Source organism: Sinocyclocheilus grahami, unplaced genomic scaffold (genome assembly GCF_001515645.1).
Source record: "Sinocyclocheilus grahami isolate Dianchi unplaced genomic scaffold, SAMN03320097.WGS_v1.1 scaffold144.1, whole genome shotgun sequence".
NCBI lineage: Eukaryota > Metazoa > Chordata > Actinopteri > Cypriniformes > Cyprinidae > Sinocyclocheilus > Sinocyclocheilus grahami.
Window position 1 is genome coordinate 1149901 of NW_015505323.1, and position 16219 is coordinate 1166119.

Sequence of the window (16219 nt, forward strand, 5' to 3'; positions counted from 1 at the left end):
GGTTGCGTCATGCTGCGCCGGAGAGGTGATGCAAGAATCCGGCGTTGTGTGTTCACGAACGCCACGCCTCCTCCCGGTGCCGTTTCCTGCTTTCCAGAAGCCAGCCTCGTACAGGCCCAGCGAAGTCATAGAGCACAGACCCTCCGAGACTTTTCATCATCATTATTGTGCTAAAACTGTGACTTCTGAACACGTATATTCGTCAGATGAAGGTGAGTTCATTTATCCGGTCTGACCGAGTCACTCTTATGTCTGTGTTGGTGAGCCTGCGTCTAGTATTGTCTGTTTGTATAACGTTACGCCTCAGGGATCAAGTTTAAAGTCTTGATAAAGGTCCATTTGAGCCAGGGATGTTCATTTAGGTTTCCAATTGTTCTAATGAGGGAATCTGCACGGTTCGAGGCGAGAAGTATAGCTTAAAATAAAACGTATGAAATATATGATAGCTTGGTGCCAGCTATATGAGAATGCACTAATATCAATCTGATAGGGTTCATATTTTTCCAAACTATTTAACTGGACAACTGAGGGCTTTATATTTTCTAAATCTTTATTGCTGTCTATTGTCACCCTTTCTTTTTCTCAGGAGGAAGCAGGAGTTGACCTGCCCCAGGCGTTGCCCTCTGGGCCAAGTGCCTTTATCCAAATTGAAGAGGTGTGTGTGTGTTGTTTTGATGCATGTTTGTGGTATTTGTCTTCACAGTCAATGAATGCAGGGGCGTTGTAGGTTGATGAAAAGCTAATAATGAATTATATACTAAAACTGTGATAAATAAAAACAGTCATGTGACTGTTAACTGACATAAGACTACTGTGAATGTGCAAATGTGTTGTTAAATTATTTAAAGGACTTTAGGAGGTACTTCAAGTAAATATTTTAGGTCAAAACTTGGCTGACAGAAAAAATTGGGAATCCCTGCTTTAAGGTGCAGCCACATTATATGCAAAATTTCACTGGCAATAGTCAATAATGTAGTGATGTTTGAAACACTGCTCACACAGAAGTCACTTTCAAATCAAGCAGCTTACTGTTAGTCAGCATGACAAATTCACATGAGCATCTTAAACATGAGCGAAATCTGTACGGGGAACTTTTTCGCCCTCATTTGAAATGCCTGAACGTGTGTATTCCTATTGAAATGACTGAATTTGCCCATAGATTTGTGCTGAGCAGCAGTAAAAGTGCATCTTTAGATGATAGATGTAGTATTGTTGTCAGTGTTTACAGAACAAAAATGAGTTCTCTGCATATGTTTGTTTCAGATTCTAGAAGAAGGGGCAGCACAGGAGGTGATGTCAGAGGCTCTGTTGTCAGAAGGACATGTAGACCATATCAACATGATGATGGGGCTACATCCCACTTACCTGACCTGCTTCCTGCGAACACAGAATGCTTTGCTCCAGCTGGATGGCCCTCTGCCTCTGTCATGGAGACATTTTATTATCATATTGGTAAGGGAAGAGACATATATTTCCGTTTGGGACATTTAGATTGCAAGTTTTAAATATACACAAATGAGTATATGTTTATAATATACACAACAGTAATTTTCTGTGTCTGTGCAGGCGTCTGCACGTCACCAGTGCTCGTACCTAGTGCAGCATCACAGCTCTGCTTTTCTGCTTGCTGGCGGAGATGAGTCCTGGCTTAAAGGACTTCACTGTACACCACCCAAAATACAGCACCTGCAGACACTCAACAAACTGCTTGCACACAGACCCTGGATCATCACCCAGGAACATATACAGGTAAAAAACACAGATCATCAGTGTTATGAACAGCTATCATCAGTGATCATCCTTTTAAAAAGGTATATAGCTCCACTACAAGTTGCTAACAAAAAAAAAGCTAGCTACATTGAACATACAGTATCTTTATAAATTTAATATCAGAAAATTAATTCTACAATTACAGCATTTATCTAGAACATAAACATCTGTATTAGGGTGACATCCTTAAACTGAATTATTTATTTTTTTACTTTTTAACATTAAATACTAGATAGCTGCAATCACCAACTAGTACATCTAGAAAATACTAATTTATACAAGTATGAGCATAAACACCTGCAGCATTTAATACATCTGTGAATTATTGATTTGAATCATTTATTTGATCTTTGAATAAATTCACTAAAGTAAATGTAGTAAGGCTGCACAAACAAAAAAATTAAGAATAATTCAGTGATTTGTACAATTCATTTGTCTATGTCTACTGTTATTGCTGTTGTTTTATTTGTGTTGTCCTTTGTTGTCTGCTTGTGCCATCTTCCCTGTTGTGAGTTTATCTCAGTTTTATGCTTTATAAGTTAATGCTCTGAGTGATTGTTCTGCAGCGCATTTTACAGATATCCATTAACAAATCCGTTTAGATTTTTTTCAATATTGAGTTTTCACACCATCTTTCTAAAACTCTGAATACTATGATAACACAAACACAAAAATGAAACTTAAGCACTATAGATTCATTCAAGTTTATAACAGAAAGATAAATACAACTAATTATTGAAAAAAAAATGTTTTATATTGAGTACTGTGTGAAGCATTTAGCAAACAAATATAATTTCCCGGAAATAACTTGAATATGTAGAACTGTGCAGAGAGGAGGTGGAGTCGGCTCGCGCTTCGCCTGGCGCAGAGTGCGCGCGGAATTCAGCCCTTCCGGACACCGCGCGACTCGAGGGAGCGCATCTGCGGCCGGCTGAACGCCGCACGGACACTTGTGTCTGTCTACCGTTCATATCAATTCACACTGTCCTGCTGATCCACCTCTGTCACTGATAGAAATTCATAAAGGTAGGAATTAATTACTCTTGCTTACGCATTTTACTTACTAACAGTTACTTTTGTTAATAAGAAGTTGATGTGAAATAAAAAGTATTTTTACTTAAGTGCCAAATGTCAGTGGCAGGTTCTTATATGATGGTCTGTGAGAAATTAACTTGTTTAGTGACATCCTTTGCTCACAGATGCGGGTGTTAACGGGAATAAATGTTTTGTTTAGTGATGCGTTTAAGTTTTCAGTTGTTTAATTGGTGTGTGTGTGTTTATATAGGCCTATATATATATATATGTATATATATATATATATATATATAGCAGCAGAGATTAACTAAATAATTTTCAAGAGTGCAGTGAATGGTTAAATTGGTTTAGATGGTGGAAGCTGTTAGTTCCCCTAGTCCAGGGGTGGCGAACGTCGGTCCTGGAGAGCCGCAGCCCTGCAGAGTTTTGCTTCAACCCTAATCAAACACACCTAAACAAGCTAATCAAGGTCTGAACAGTTACTAGGAAGCTACAGGCAGGTGAGTTTTAATTAGGGTTGGAGCTGAACTCTGCAGGGCTGCGGCTCTCCAGGACTGGAGTTCGCCACCCCTGCCCTAGGGAGTCTGCTGACTACTGTCTACACAACCGAGAGGTAAAGAAGGTCGAGACATATTGTGAGAGGTGAAAGTGAGCTCTGAGATGATCTGAAACCTTTAAATGAGTTGGAAGAGCAAAGGATTCGGAAGCAGGTGCACTGAAGTTTCTTTGCAATGCATTGCATTCTTTACTCCGCTTTTGCTGTCTGCATTAAGCAACCAATTTGTATCTGCCTAAAGCTGTGTGAATGAACTCAAATAAGATGGAGAGCAAGATAATGAAAACATAATAATGAGAAGTTTGCTGCTGTGGTTTCAGAGCTTCAGTCTCCGATGTTATGTCTAGATCAGGGCTGTCCAAACTCGGTCCTGGAGGGCCGGTGTCCTGCAGAGTTTAGCTCCAACTTGCCTCAACACACCTGACTGGAAGTTTCTATGCCTAGTAAGAGCTTGATTAGCTGGTTCAGGTGTGTTTAATTAGGGTTGGAGCTAAACTCTGCAGGACACCGGCCCTCCAGGTCCGAGTTTGGACAGCCCTAGAAAAAAAGAAGAAAGTATGCTAAAGCCTTTTGTGTGGGGCAACCTGTAGTGTTGTCCTGGGCCCTGTCATCATGTAAGATGTAGTGTACTTGTTGGGCCTAAAAAAGAGGGGGCCCAACAATTAAGATGTTGTCTCAGGCCCATGAATTTTAGTGGTCACTCTTTTCAGAATAAAACTCTACAGAATTGTATGTATAATTTATGTGTGTTCTACGGTGGCCGAGAAGTGCTAAACAAATCACAATTCTGAAAACAATAACACAAATTACACACAAATGCAAGAGTCTAACATTTGCGTTTGTAATTTATTTTGTTTTCAGAATTGTGATTTTGTTTAGCACTTCTCGGCCACTGTTCATATGTATTTTGTCAAAAAAATTTTGTATGACATGTTTTGGTTGCATGTATAAGTTGTCTTGAAAGTTAGTCTAGTATTTGTTAGTATCTGCTTTTGCTTAGAGGCAATACTGAGAAGAATGAGGACTCATATACAGTGGGTACGGAAAGTATTCAGACCCCCTTAAATTTTTCACTCTTTGTTATATTGCAGCCATTTGCTAAAATCATTTAAGTTAATTTTTTTTCCTCATTAATGTACACACAGCACCCCATATTGACAGAAAAACACAGAATTGTTGACATTTATGCAGATTTATTAAAAAACCATTCCCCCGCATCCCAATACCGTGTTCAGAAAGAAAATGACATGTAGGCGGAACCCCTAAAGGAAATAAATATGAGATGGGAGGAAAATATATATTTCAATATTTTCCTCGCAGTTATATAATTGGGTAATTATACTACATATATATTTCAGCATCAGGGAGCCGCTATTATACCTGGCATTGAAACTGGCATCATGCTTTTGAATGCAGGATCGCTTTTAGTTTCACTTTCACTTTTGAGATTCCCGATCGCACGTACTCTGTTTATACTATGGAGCGGCAGCACTTGCCACACATTTGACAAGATTATATGTTTGTCAGTGGTACTGAGGATCTGCAAATAATTTGCCATTGTCCTCAGTCATCTCTCCTCACTCTGTTTATGTGGTAAGTGAAATTTTATGTACTGTAATGTAACAGGCAACCATTACACCGTGTCTACACCAGACGCGACAGTTGTCGTGTCGCGCCGCATCAGCTAAAGTCTGTCTACACTGACTGGACGAAGCGACCATTGAAAATCATTTGAAATTTGTGTCAGCACATCATAAATAGAACGCGGCAGCAGTTTACTGTCGGGTGTCCTGTGACACCGCACTGCATTCAGTGTAGACAGCATCACTGATTATGAGTTCTATAGACTGATCTAGGCCTATATATAATAAATCTCTATTATAGATCAGTGGTTCTATAGTATTTAGTCGCGCCGCTCGCGTCCGGTGTAGACATGGTGTTAGGAATAGTGTTTTACCTTACTCATGCTTCGGGCACACCCCCTAACTCCACCCCCACACCCCTCTCTCCACTCGCCCTTAATGTCATCGTTCATCGCGATGTCCGATGCCAATTTTGTAGACATCGCCCAACCCTAATGTACACAATGCTGTAACATAGCATGTTACATTGCAAAGAATTTAAAAAAGGTTATTCCAGTATGCCAGTAATTTATTTTATTTTTTTGTAGATTACAGATATAAGAATGGTTGATAATAAAATGCTTTGCTATATTGTCTAAATAAATTGAGCACAAAACATTGAAAATCATTAAGGCTACAAGTGAATTCAGACATTACCATGTTTATAATGTACAGTATGAAAACTGGATATTCATGTTGAAATCTGCAAAAGGTTACATTTAACAGTGTTATTAAATTATTAAAGGGGTCATATGATGCTTTTTTAAAGATCATTATTTTGTGTATTTGGTGTAACAGAATATGTTGACATTCTTTAATGTTCAAAAAACACATTGTAGGTCCTCTATGCCCTGCCTCTCTCAAACGCTTCGTTTTCTACAAAGTCCCTCCTTCCGACAAGCGCAGTCTGCTCTGACTGGCCAGCTGACCCAGTGCATTGTGATTGGCCGAACACCGCAAGCACTCGTCGGAAATGTAACGCCCCTTACCATAATCGCGAGCTTCATCTTTCAAAATAAATGTAAAGACAGAGCCCAAAAGGGGAACAGAGTCGCGTGACAGACACATTGATGAAGCTGGTATGTGTTTGCAGTACACAAACCATGGTTAAGACAGCTGACTCCACTTTGATGGGTCTCTCTCTCGCTCTCGCGCGCGCAAAACTCTGCATTTGAACAGTCAATAGCAAATACTTAAACTAATAACAAAACAGTAGCTGATTCAGAAGTGCCAGATTGTCATAGCAAAGTCAGAATTACCTCCTCTCCTAGGTTCACGAAACGGTCGTCCATAAAATGCATTGCTGTTCTGTTGTAAGTAATCTTAAAGATTCCTAAATGCATCTACTTTCGGAAGGCCAAATAAAGTGCTTTTGCTTTCGCCTAGAAACACACAGCGTCTCCCTGACATGGCTGCTTCTTTCTTTCTTTGCGTGCACATTTGGGCCGCATTATGCAAATATTTCCACATAGTGAGGTAGATATGTGGGGACGTGTTAGAACGAGCCGTTTTAGGGGGGTATGGCAGAGAATTAACTTTTGATAAAGAATATCTCTTTGGTTTTGAGACTTTAGTCTTTGCAACTTCAGGGATCTTATCTATGCACAATCAGCTTGTAACACTCCAAAGAGAAAGGAAAACTTGAAATCGCATCATATAACCCCTTTAATGGTTAACTTTAAGGGTGTGTTTAATGGCAAAGGTAATCTAAATGTAAAAACTGAGGATATGAGCGTGTTCAGTTAAACATCCTATATCGACTGATATGAATAAATTAATAATGTGTAATATCAGCTGTTAACTGATGCGTTACTTATATATTATACATTGGTCCGGCAGTAACACATACACTTCAGCATTTTTGTTTTACTTTGATAAGAAATTAATCAAGAAAGAGAAAGCACAGAGTTATCTTATCCACCGAAAACTTCACAGGAAAGGTGTGTCCAAGTGTTTGAATGAAATTTCTTCCAGTATGTTGCAAGGTGTCAGTGTGAGGGGGTGGAAACCAATGAATTTCATAATTTACAGTAGCCTCCATAATTGCTGAACATCTTTGTCCAGAGACAGTTTCTCACCATCTTCCTTCCACTTTCCCATGCAGCTATAATCAAAGTAATCTATCGGCCAGTAGTAGGGGCAAAAATATTATATCACGATTTTTTTTCAGGAAAATCACAATTCACGATTCTTTGTCATGTTGGTTTTACGATTTTGCAAGTTGTCTGAGCATTACAGCCAAACTAATTTCCCGATTTTAAAAACAAAGCCTTACAAGGTAACAAAAAGAATGGCAGACATTTAGGCCAAAGTGGGCATGTCACGGTTTGTAAAGGGAGGACCCAAACGCAGAATGAACAGGGGAAACAGAGTTTATTAACAAAATGGGTACACACGAGGACGAGGCAGGAAGACAGTCCACACAATGGGCCAGAGCACACGTCAGGAGAACAGGCAGGTCGGGGATGGGGTAGCTCCTGACTCCGAGGCAAAAGGAGACTAGGTAGCTCCTCAAGGAACCACAGGCTAGACCCAGAAGATGGTAAAAATTCCTGACAGGTTAGAAGACTCTTCACATCGACCAGGGAGGACTCAGGAAGCAGGGCAGGAACCAACTCGACAAACACACAGACAAGGCAACAGGAGAGACAAGAAATAAACACAGATCAAAAGAAAGAACTTGCAAAACAAAGACTAGGGAGGATAAACACGAAATAAAACAAAGGGGAAAAAGTAATAAAATAAGTTCTAGAAATATTTAACTGACTTATGAAAACAAAGGATAACAAAAGGGGAAAAGCTGAGAATAAAATGACTAGAACTAATCAAAAGGTTAAGAACTAAAAAAATAAAGAACTAAACCACAAGACTAGAACTAGGCTATTAACAAAACTCAGGAACAAATAAAAACTAGTATTTAACAGGAGGAAAAAAAACAAAACCAGACTGAATGCAAAACACTGAAAGGCAAACTCCAACAAGATACAAGCAAGGAGAATGCACGTGAAGCTCACACAAAATTAACCAGCAAAGACCAGAGGGAAATGAGCGCAATATAAAGGGATCAGAGCACACGAGGATCATGTGAACACAATTGGACAAACAAGGACTAAACAAGGAGGCGTGGGGATTGAAAATAAGGAGGCAGGTCAAGAGGAGCACATGGCCAACACAAACAAAGACACAGCCATGTGCTCAGGCACAAAATAAACAAAGACACATTAAACGAAGACAGGACAGACAAGACTGTCAGGGCAGGATCCTGACAGTACCCCCCTCCAAAGGATGCCTCCAGGCATCCATCCTGGGTGGAGGAGTCAAAGGGGGCACAGGGTTGGTAGGGGGCCAAAACGGTACTGACTGGAGGGGCGGGTGGGTAGAGACCCATGGAAGTCCAGGCCTGTCAAGAAATACAGGGGGTGGGATAGGGAGGGCGGAAAATGTTCCAGGGGAATGGTTTAGGACTGACCAGGGTGGTGCCGGCTTTGGGAACCCTTGCAGACTGGGACAGACAGAGGGTGGGATAAAGGTGGGGGCACCATTGGTGGCACCTCTCCTAACAGGGACATGTTTTACAGGCGAGGGCTTCCTACGGGACTGTGTATTATGGGCGGATTCCCGGATATTCTTGGTAGGCAAGACATGACTGGCAAAGGATTCTGAGGTGGCTTCAATGAGCAGATTAGGGCTCTCTGGAACAGCCTCCTTGACCAGAACATGGACAGTCTCCGAGGGTACAGCATGACAGACAGGATTATTTTCGGTGGGCTTTACATGACTGACAAGATTTTCAGGATTGGCCTCTGAGGATGTGACAAGACTGACAGGGACAGCTTCTGTAACTGGAGCGGGGTCTGGAGTGGGCTCTGTGACTGTAACAGGGATGCCCTTAGGGATCTCTGGTCCAGGTTCAAATATCGACTCTGAAAGGCCCTTTGGGGCTGCTGAAATGCCCTCCTTGGCCGTAGGAATATACTCAGGAACTGACTCTTGGCTGCCCCTGGGGGCTGCAGAACTGCCCTCTGGGGCTACTAAGACTGACCCGAAAACTGGCTCTTGACTGCCCTCGGGCTGCAGGAACAGACCCAGGGACTGATTCTTGAGTACCCTTGGGGGCTGCTGGACTGCCCTCTGGGGCTGCAGGAACAGACTCATGAACTGATTCTTGGAAGACTGGTGCAGACTCTGAAACGGGCTCTGGAACAGACTTTGGACTGAACTGGGATGAGGCAGACTCTGGGCAGGACTGGGGTGGAGCAAACTCTAGACCTAGAGCCAACACTAGACTATGGTCAGGGGCTCGAGCGGATATTAGAGGCTCCAGGGCTGAAGCATACTCGGTGCCAGTGGGGACTGATGGCTTGAGAACGGCCTCCATAGATATGACCGGGATAGTGGGCTGCTTAGGAGTGGTCTCCATGGTCGTGACAGGAGTGGACTGCTCAGGCCTGACATGAGTGACTGTGACGGGGAGAGCGGTCTCCTCAAGCCTGGACTCCATGGTCATAGCAGGAAGGCCAGGCTGTTCAGGATTGACCTCTGTGGTCGTAATATTGAGGATGAGCTGCTCAGAACTGGCCTCCATGGCCATGACAGAAGCAGCAGGCAACTTGAGATCCTCCAGGATAAGTGCATGAGGGGTCTCTGAACAGAGGGTTCTAGCCCTCCTGGCACGGGCCCTCCTACCCTTACGCCTCCCAGGGCAGGAAGTTGTCGGATTGCCCACTTCTTGAGTGACTTGGACTGACATAAACACAGGAGTATCAAGACATGGAGAGGGAAATGAGCGCAATATAAAGGGATCAGAGCACACAAGGATCAGGTGAACACAATTGGACAAACAAGGATTAAACAAGGGGGCGTGGTGATTGAAAATGAGGAGGCAGGACAAGAGGAGCACATGGCCAACATAAACAAAGACACAGCCATGTGCTCAGGCACAAAATAAACAAAAACACATTAAACAAAGACGGGACAGACAAGACTGTCAGGGCAGGATCCTGACAGGGTGAGGATAAAAAAATCTTTGTCATTATTTTATCATTGTTATTGAAAAATATGAACAAAGATACACATTACAAATACACAATAATAACTGCTTTATTTTTCAGGTACAGCAGGTGTATTTAGCAGTAGCACTCAAGAAATTGAATGAACAAATATAAAAATAAAACACTATACTTCACTGTATAAATTATACATTGATTCTTATTGAAGGAACTGTATTAAAGTTTTTCAGTCAAGACAGTGAGTGATTTTTCTCTTTTGTGTTTTGTTGTATTATTAACATTAAAGGGATTGTTCACCCAAAAATGAAAATTCTTGTTATCATTAACTCACTCTCAAGTTGTTTTAAACCTGAATGAGTTTCTTTCTTTTGTTGAACACAAGTTATTTTGAAGAATGTGGGTAACCACACAGTTGCTGGTCCCCAGTTACTTCCATAGTATTTTTTTCCTACTATCAAAGTCAATGTGGACCAGCAATAAAATGATTTTTACCCACATTCTTCAAAATATCATATTTTGTGTTCAGCACAAGAAATTAATACAGGTTTGAGACAACATGAGAGTGAATAAATAGTGACAAAATAAAAAATTTTGGGTGAACTATCCCTTTAATGACATGCGGCAACATGTTTAGTGCTCTTAGTCTGGGGTCATTTTAAGACCTGCATGAATCCAATTTTCTCTCAACTGTTTACTTTCCTGTATACATAACTAACTGTGTTTATGTAAACCTTGTGAGTTAGCGCAATCAGACATGAAAGATAACTTAGTCCAGTAATCAGGTGCTTTTTAGTGTGTACACACTTGAGGTGTACACACTCAGAAAAAGCACGTCAGAACAGCATGCAAATGAAATGTTTGAAGGCTTTAAAGCACATGCTAATAATGTTCTTTTGTGATTGAGAATAAGTACAGTGTCCCCTGAGTGTAACTCTACTTCTGCATTAACATTTGATATGAATGTATGTCGTGTTGCACAGTATATTGAGACAGAGGTGCCAGAATTGCAACTGATAGAATGTGCGCTGTAGCACGTTACTACGATATTTCTTCAAAAGCATATCGTGGAGACATTTCAAGTCAAGTCAAGTCTGCTTTATTGTCAATTCTTCCACATGTACAGCACATACACACAGAGAATTGAAATTGCGTTACTCTCAGACCCTTGGTGCATACAGATAACACTAACAGTAGAACATAATTACAGATAGATACAGATTAAATATAAAAATACAAATATACAAAACAGGTAAAAAAAATATATAAAGCAGCTCAAGGCACATGGCAGATAGAGTGCAAACCAGTGAAGTAAACAACAGTACAGATATAATGATTTTGTAGTGCAAAAGAGCTTATTCAGACTGATTAAAGTGACTGTGTGTGTGTGTGTGTATTTGGGAGGGGGGAGTGGGAGAGTCCATCAGAGGGTCAGAGTTCAGTGGTGGGTGGGGCAAAAGAGGGGAGGGGGGGCAAGGTCGGGAGGGAGTTCAGCTTCCTGTGGTTAAATACCAATGGTTATTTAGGCTAATTATGCATTCTTTATAGCAACTTGTTCATCATATTCTTCATTCTTTCAAGCAGACATATTTATTTCTATAAATAAATTTAGAATCATTTTTAGGTCTGCTAAAGTTTTTCAGTGAAGAGCAGGAGCGTACGTTAGCCAGTACGATGGTGGGGATAGCTGGCTTGTGTGGGTTTTCCGCTAGCCTAGCCCGGATACCTCCGCGCTTGCCCCTCTTCTGCTTCCTCTCACGCCGCTTGTGGCGCCTCCGCTGTGGGCGAGATGCAGTAGTGGGGGTCGGTGATGGTGTGGGCCTCCGGAGCAGACCGAGATCCCACAGCTCTTTGGCGTGCGTAGAGTTTAACTCTAAAAATGTGGTTCTGCCGATATCGAGCAGAAACTCACGACTGTATGCGCGCTTAGAGGCAGATAGACGGGACGAATACGTACAAAAACACTGCGACTCACAAGACAAAAAACACGAAAACCCCTTTCTGTCAGGAGAGAGAAGCTGCAGTGTGTGAATGCGCCGCCATCTTACCAAGTCCATGATCAAAAATTGTGAAATCGCACACCCCTAACCTGTAGGTGAAGCATCTCGCTCCATCTAGAATTCAGAAAGGTGATGCAACACTCATAACACGACCTGAATACATGTTCATGAGGTTTTTCAGTTGTGATCTGATTATGTGTTTTGCTTACAAACTAGATGGTCTTCTGCATTTGCTGTTGGTAAGACCTCAAACCCTCAAATGCAACTTCCTCTTATCGACACAGCGGTAAATGCTACAGTTGGTGAGAATGTGAGAGGACTCTGACATTTTGACACATTGCTTTTGCTAGTGTGCAACCCGGGGTGCTTTTACATGAAGTTTTCATAACCTTCCAATTCTATTTTCTATTTTTTATTTTCTATTTCCATTCTATTATTTGTTGGATAACAAGACTGTCACATTACTTTTTTTTTCTTTTAGTTGGCGTGTGAGTGGTGATGCTAATGCATGTGTACGTATCAAACCTCTTTTAGAAAAAAGTGGTTTCTGTGTTCTCTGGTCCAGAATATATTTAAACACTGAAAGTAGACTCATCTCATCTCTTCTGTTAAAAAGGCTTCCATTGAAAAGAGTGAATCGTTTAACAAGAGAAGAGATGTGTCATTTGGCTTCCTCTTTTTTTTTAAATCTTGATTGTTTCTCCTAAACAGCACAGAGCTCAAACAGAGTGTAAGTTGAGACTTTGGCTAAAGTCTCCTGCTTCTCAAATATTTCTCCTGAGAAAAAGACCCCAGTAATCTAATGTGTATTTAGAAGAGAACTTAACAACATCTGGGCTCAGAACATACCCACGTTTGCAATGAAGGCCAGCTTCACACTAAAGCTTTTGGTGCAGAGCCATGTCCATTTGACTTCAGTTCAGTTTGTTAAAAAAGTGATGATTATAAAATCTAGGTATGGTTCATGTGACCTTTAGTGCAGTTTCCAGTTGGAATGAAACCAAACTCACTAACCTATTGATGACACATAATTTGCATATTTTCATGCTCCATCTTGCACTCATTATTGTGCATTATGTAGCTGCTTGTCTCGGCCTTTGGAGAGCATATTGCATTCTTCTCATCTGTTATTATGCATTTGCGACAGATAAGCGCAAGTACCATTCTGTTTGAGATATGATGGTGAAGAGAGAAATGCTTCAATAAGGCAATGGGTTCTCTTAAACCTTTACCTAGCTACTGTGGCAAACCGCTACCGCTAGTACTCACAGTGGTATGCTGTCAGAAAAATTTTGCTGAAATTGTACCTTCAGGGGTACAACAGCTTGACACTGGGGTAATAGCCTTAAAGGAACATCTACTGTATACTTTATCTACCCCTAAAATGGATATATTAGTACCTTAGCCCTCTGATGAATGAATGATTAAATCACAAAGTAATATTTTTTTTACATGGTTGTTTTTACTTTTAAACAAGTGAAAAATCATGGCCAAAATTTTTTTTGTCAATATATTATATTTTGAGGGAGTTACATATCTGTCCACTGTAGTGGACACCATGAATCAAACGTATAAAAAGTAAATCAATAGAACTTAATGGGTGGTCTTAAAAAACACGTCTTTAAAATATTTACTACGTGAAAATGGTATGAATACACATAAGAACATTCAATAACATCAAGCTATGTCATGACGGCACAGAAATGTGAAGTGTAACAAATAAAATGTAAGAGTGTGTGTCTATGGGCCAGGGGTGTGTGGGGCTGTGTGGGGAAGTGTGGGTTGGTGGTGGGGGTGGTGGGCTATTCATACACATGTGAGCACAAATGCAAACGCACACAAGCACACACACCCTCCCACCACACACTCGAACACAATCATGCACACATGTCTGCACTCATACAGTATACATGTATGCATGCCTACAGTTTTATATGACCTAATAAATAAATATAGACTGTAAGCATTGAAATAAATGATCAAATCTGAAGACTATTTAATATTTCTGTTCAGTAAAACCATTCAAGTGTAAATTATATCATAATTTTAATAAAACATACAAAATAAGGCACAACCTCTATAGAGAGGGGCGGGGCCGAGAGCCGTGGGAACGGAGCGAGGCCGGTGGAGTAATTGATAATGGGCGACACCTGCACCACTCACCGGTCTCGAGTCCCACGGAGGAGCTCCGGAAGGATAAAAAGGAGGAGTGACGACAGTGAAAGACGAGAGAGGACCAGGCCTGGAGTTTATTTTGTGTTTTGGTTTCGTTTGTGCGCAGCAGTCGTCCGCGAGGGGCTGTCGTGCTATTTTGTGTTTATTTTATTATTAAAGTTTTCTTTGAGTGTTCGCCGATTCCCACCTCCTTCTTCCCGATCTACAAACTACGTTACAAAGGCCCATAGGCAGAATTATACCCTTTGGTGCATGACGTCTACTGTAGTGGACAGGTTTATTTTCTGTCACAGCAAAAAATTGACAAGAAAAATATTGTTAAAATCTGGATGAAACTATTTCTGACATCCTATTTAACAGAAAAATTATTTTTGTACCTGTCTGGTTTTCTGAGAATAATATTATTTAACACTTATTGCCGAGGTACATGGTGCATCCCCTTTTCCTGCTGCCATTTTGAATATATTATGCAATATCTCAAAAAAAAAATTTGATAAAAAGACAATTAAATGGAATCATAGACAACACTTTGGGGGTTCGCCAGTTGGTGGTTGGGACATGATGCTACATCTTAAATGGTTCAAAATGGCTTCCAAATAGCTGTCCACTGTAGTGACCACGATGCATCAGAGGGTTAGAGTAGTAATACACCCTTAATTATTTCTTTGAACCTTTTAGGGGTACATAAGATACAAAGATATCCTTTGAAGAGTACTGCCCTGGTGACAAGCTGGTTTTTTGCACAATTTTTCTGAGAGTGTAGTCAGGTTGATGGCGCAAACATAATTCAGTTAAAAAACTGACATGTATTTCATCGCTCTATACTCTTAAGTACAATGACTTGATTGTTTGTTATTTGTGAATTTTAGCAGAGACCACGTTGACACTTAAGACAAATTAGAACTTCATTAAATCTCCTGAACTCTGAGTAGACCAACAAAAAAAAAAAAGGATGAAAGTGTTCACCATAAAGTGCATCTCTATAGTTTATTTGGCTTATAGATGTAGAAACCAATCAAAAAGTTATTTTAAGCTTAGCTTGATGGCAAAATTGACACACTTAGTGTGACGGGGCTGACGAGACGTGAGACGTGTGGATCCATCTGCAAGCTTTTATTAAAGAGACGTGGTATAACAGGCAGGGTCGAACAATGGCAAACAGGTATATGGCGGGCAAAAACACAAGAATAGTCCTAGGGCTAGCGTAGGTCACAGATCGGCAGACAGAATCACAGGGGCGAGACGCGAGGGAAAAAACAAGGAAAACACAGAGACTTGGAAAGGGGTACAGGCTAAACAATACTCAGCAGAGAAAGGTGGTTAGAGTGGGTGTTATATAGTGAGTGAGGTGATTAGAAACAGCTGTGTCCAATCAGTGCAGTGTGCAAATCGTGCAAAGAATGTTGGGATATGTAGTCCAGGGTGGTATGCAACAGTTTGTGTTGTGCGAGAGTCAATGTAATGGAGAGGGGGACCTCTGGTGGTGAATAAACGGAAGTCCATGGACCGAATTCGTGACACTTAGCATATTATGATTTTTTTTTCTGCACTTGATGTAGTCTCAGAAAGTTTCCTCGTTTCTCTCCCCCAGCCTGCTCTCCCTGTATTTCCAGTTCTCAAAACCTAGAGAAAACTCTATAAACAGGAGCTGCTTTTCATTATTTACACATATATAGTGATTTGCTTTTATTCACTTGTGTCAACAGCTGTTCTCTTTTGTGGTCAGCTGTTTAATGAGACCATTATTTGTTCAGTCCTTTCCAACAAGTATTGAATTTAAAAATCAGTCAGGACTTTTTCAGTACTCACTTTTTCTATTTCTAGACTTGCATCAGTGCAGATAGAATTACAAATGATTATCTGAACAGAAAATAAGATATGAACACAAGCCGTTGTTTTTATTTGATGTGTTCTTTATCATTATTTATAGTTTATTCATTGTAATTCTGCAAATAGATAGGCTGAAGATATGAATGGGACAACAGGTGTGTGCAATCATGGGAAATTCTTGAAGAGACATGATAAAAATGGAAACAATAAGCATGGGTGTTGAAC

The 16219-nt window shown here is 40.7% G+C and overlaps 2 protein-coding genes across 5 annotated transcripts in view; both read left to right on the top strand.

The window, feature by feature from the left end:
* Window positions 1-2705, top strand: LOC107591654 (sestrin-2-like). Its single transcript, XM_016280874.1, has 5 exons — window positions 1-212; window positions 587-655; window positions 1264-1452; window positions 1567-1749; window positions 2601-2705. Exons 1-5 carry the CDS (start codon window positions 207-209, stop codon window positions 2703-2705), a joined length of 552 nt encoding a protein of 183 aa, XP_016136360.1. The 5' UTR covers window positions 1-206.
* The window catches only part of LOC107591631 (proto-oncogene tyrosine-protein kinase Yrk-like), a 25951-nt gene continuing 12321 nt past the window's right edge, over window positions 2590-16219 (top strand). For all 4 annotated transcript variants that reach the window (XM_016280843.1, XM_016280846.1, XM_016280845.1 and 1 more), the window contains exon 1: window positions 2590-2796. The gene's annotated coding sequence lies outside the window, so the exon portion shown is untranslated. The remainder of the gene's footprint in view (window positions 2797-16219) is intronic.

What these genes read in the sequence shown, in the direction of transcription:
- LOC107591654 (XM_016280874.1), top strand. An exon ending in CCTTTATCCAAATTGAAGAG is followed by an intron (nt 656 to 1,263) that starts GTGTGTGTGTGT and finishes TGTTTGTTTCAG; the next exon opens with ATTCTAGAAGAAGGGGCAGC. An exon ending in TCACCCAGGAACATATACAG is followed by an intron (nt 1,750 to 2,600) that starts GTAAAAAACACA and finishes AGAACTGTGCAG; the next exon opens with AGAGGAGGTGGAGTCGGCTC.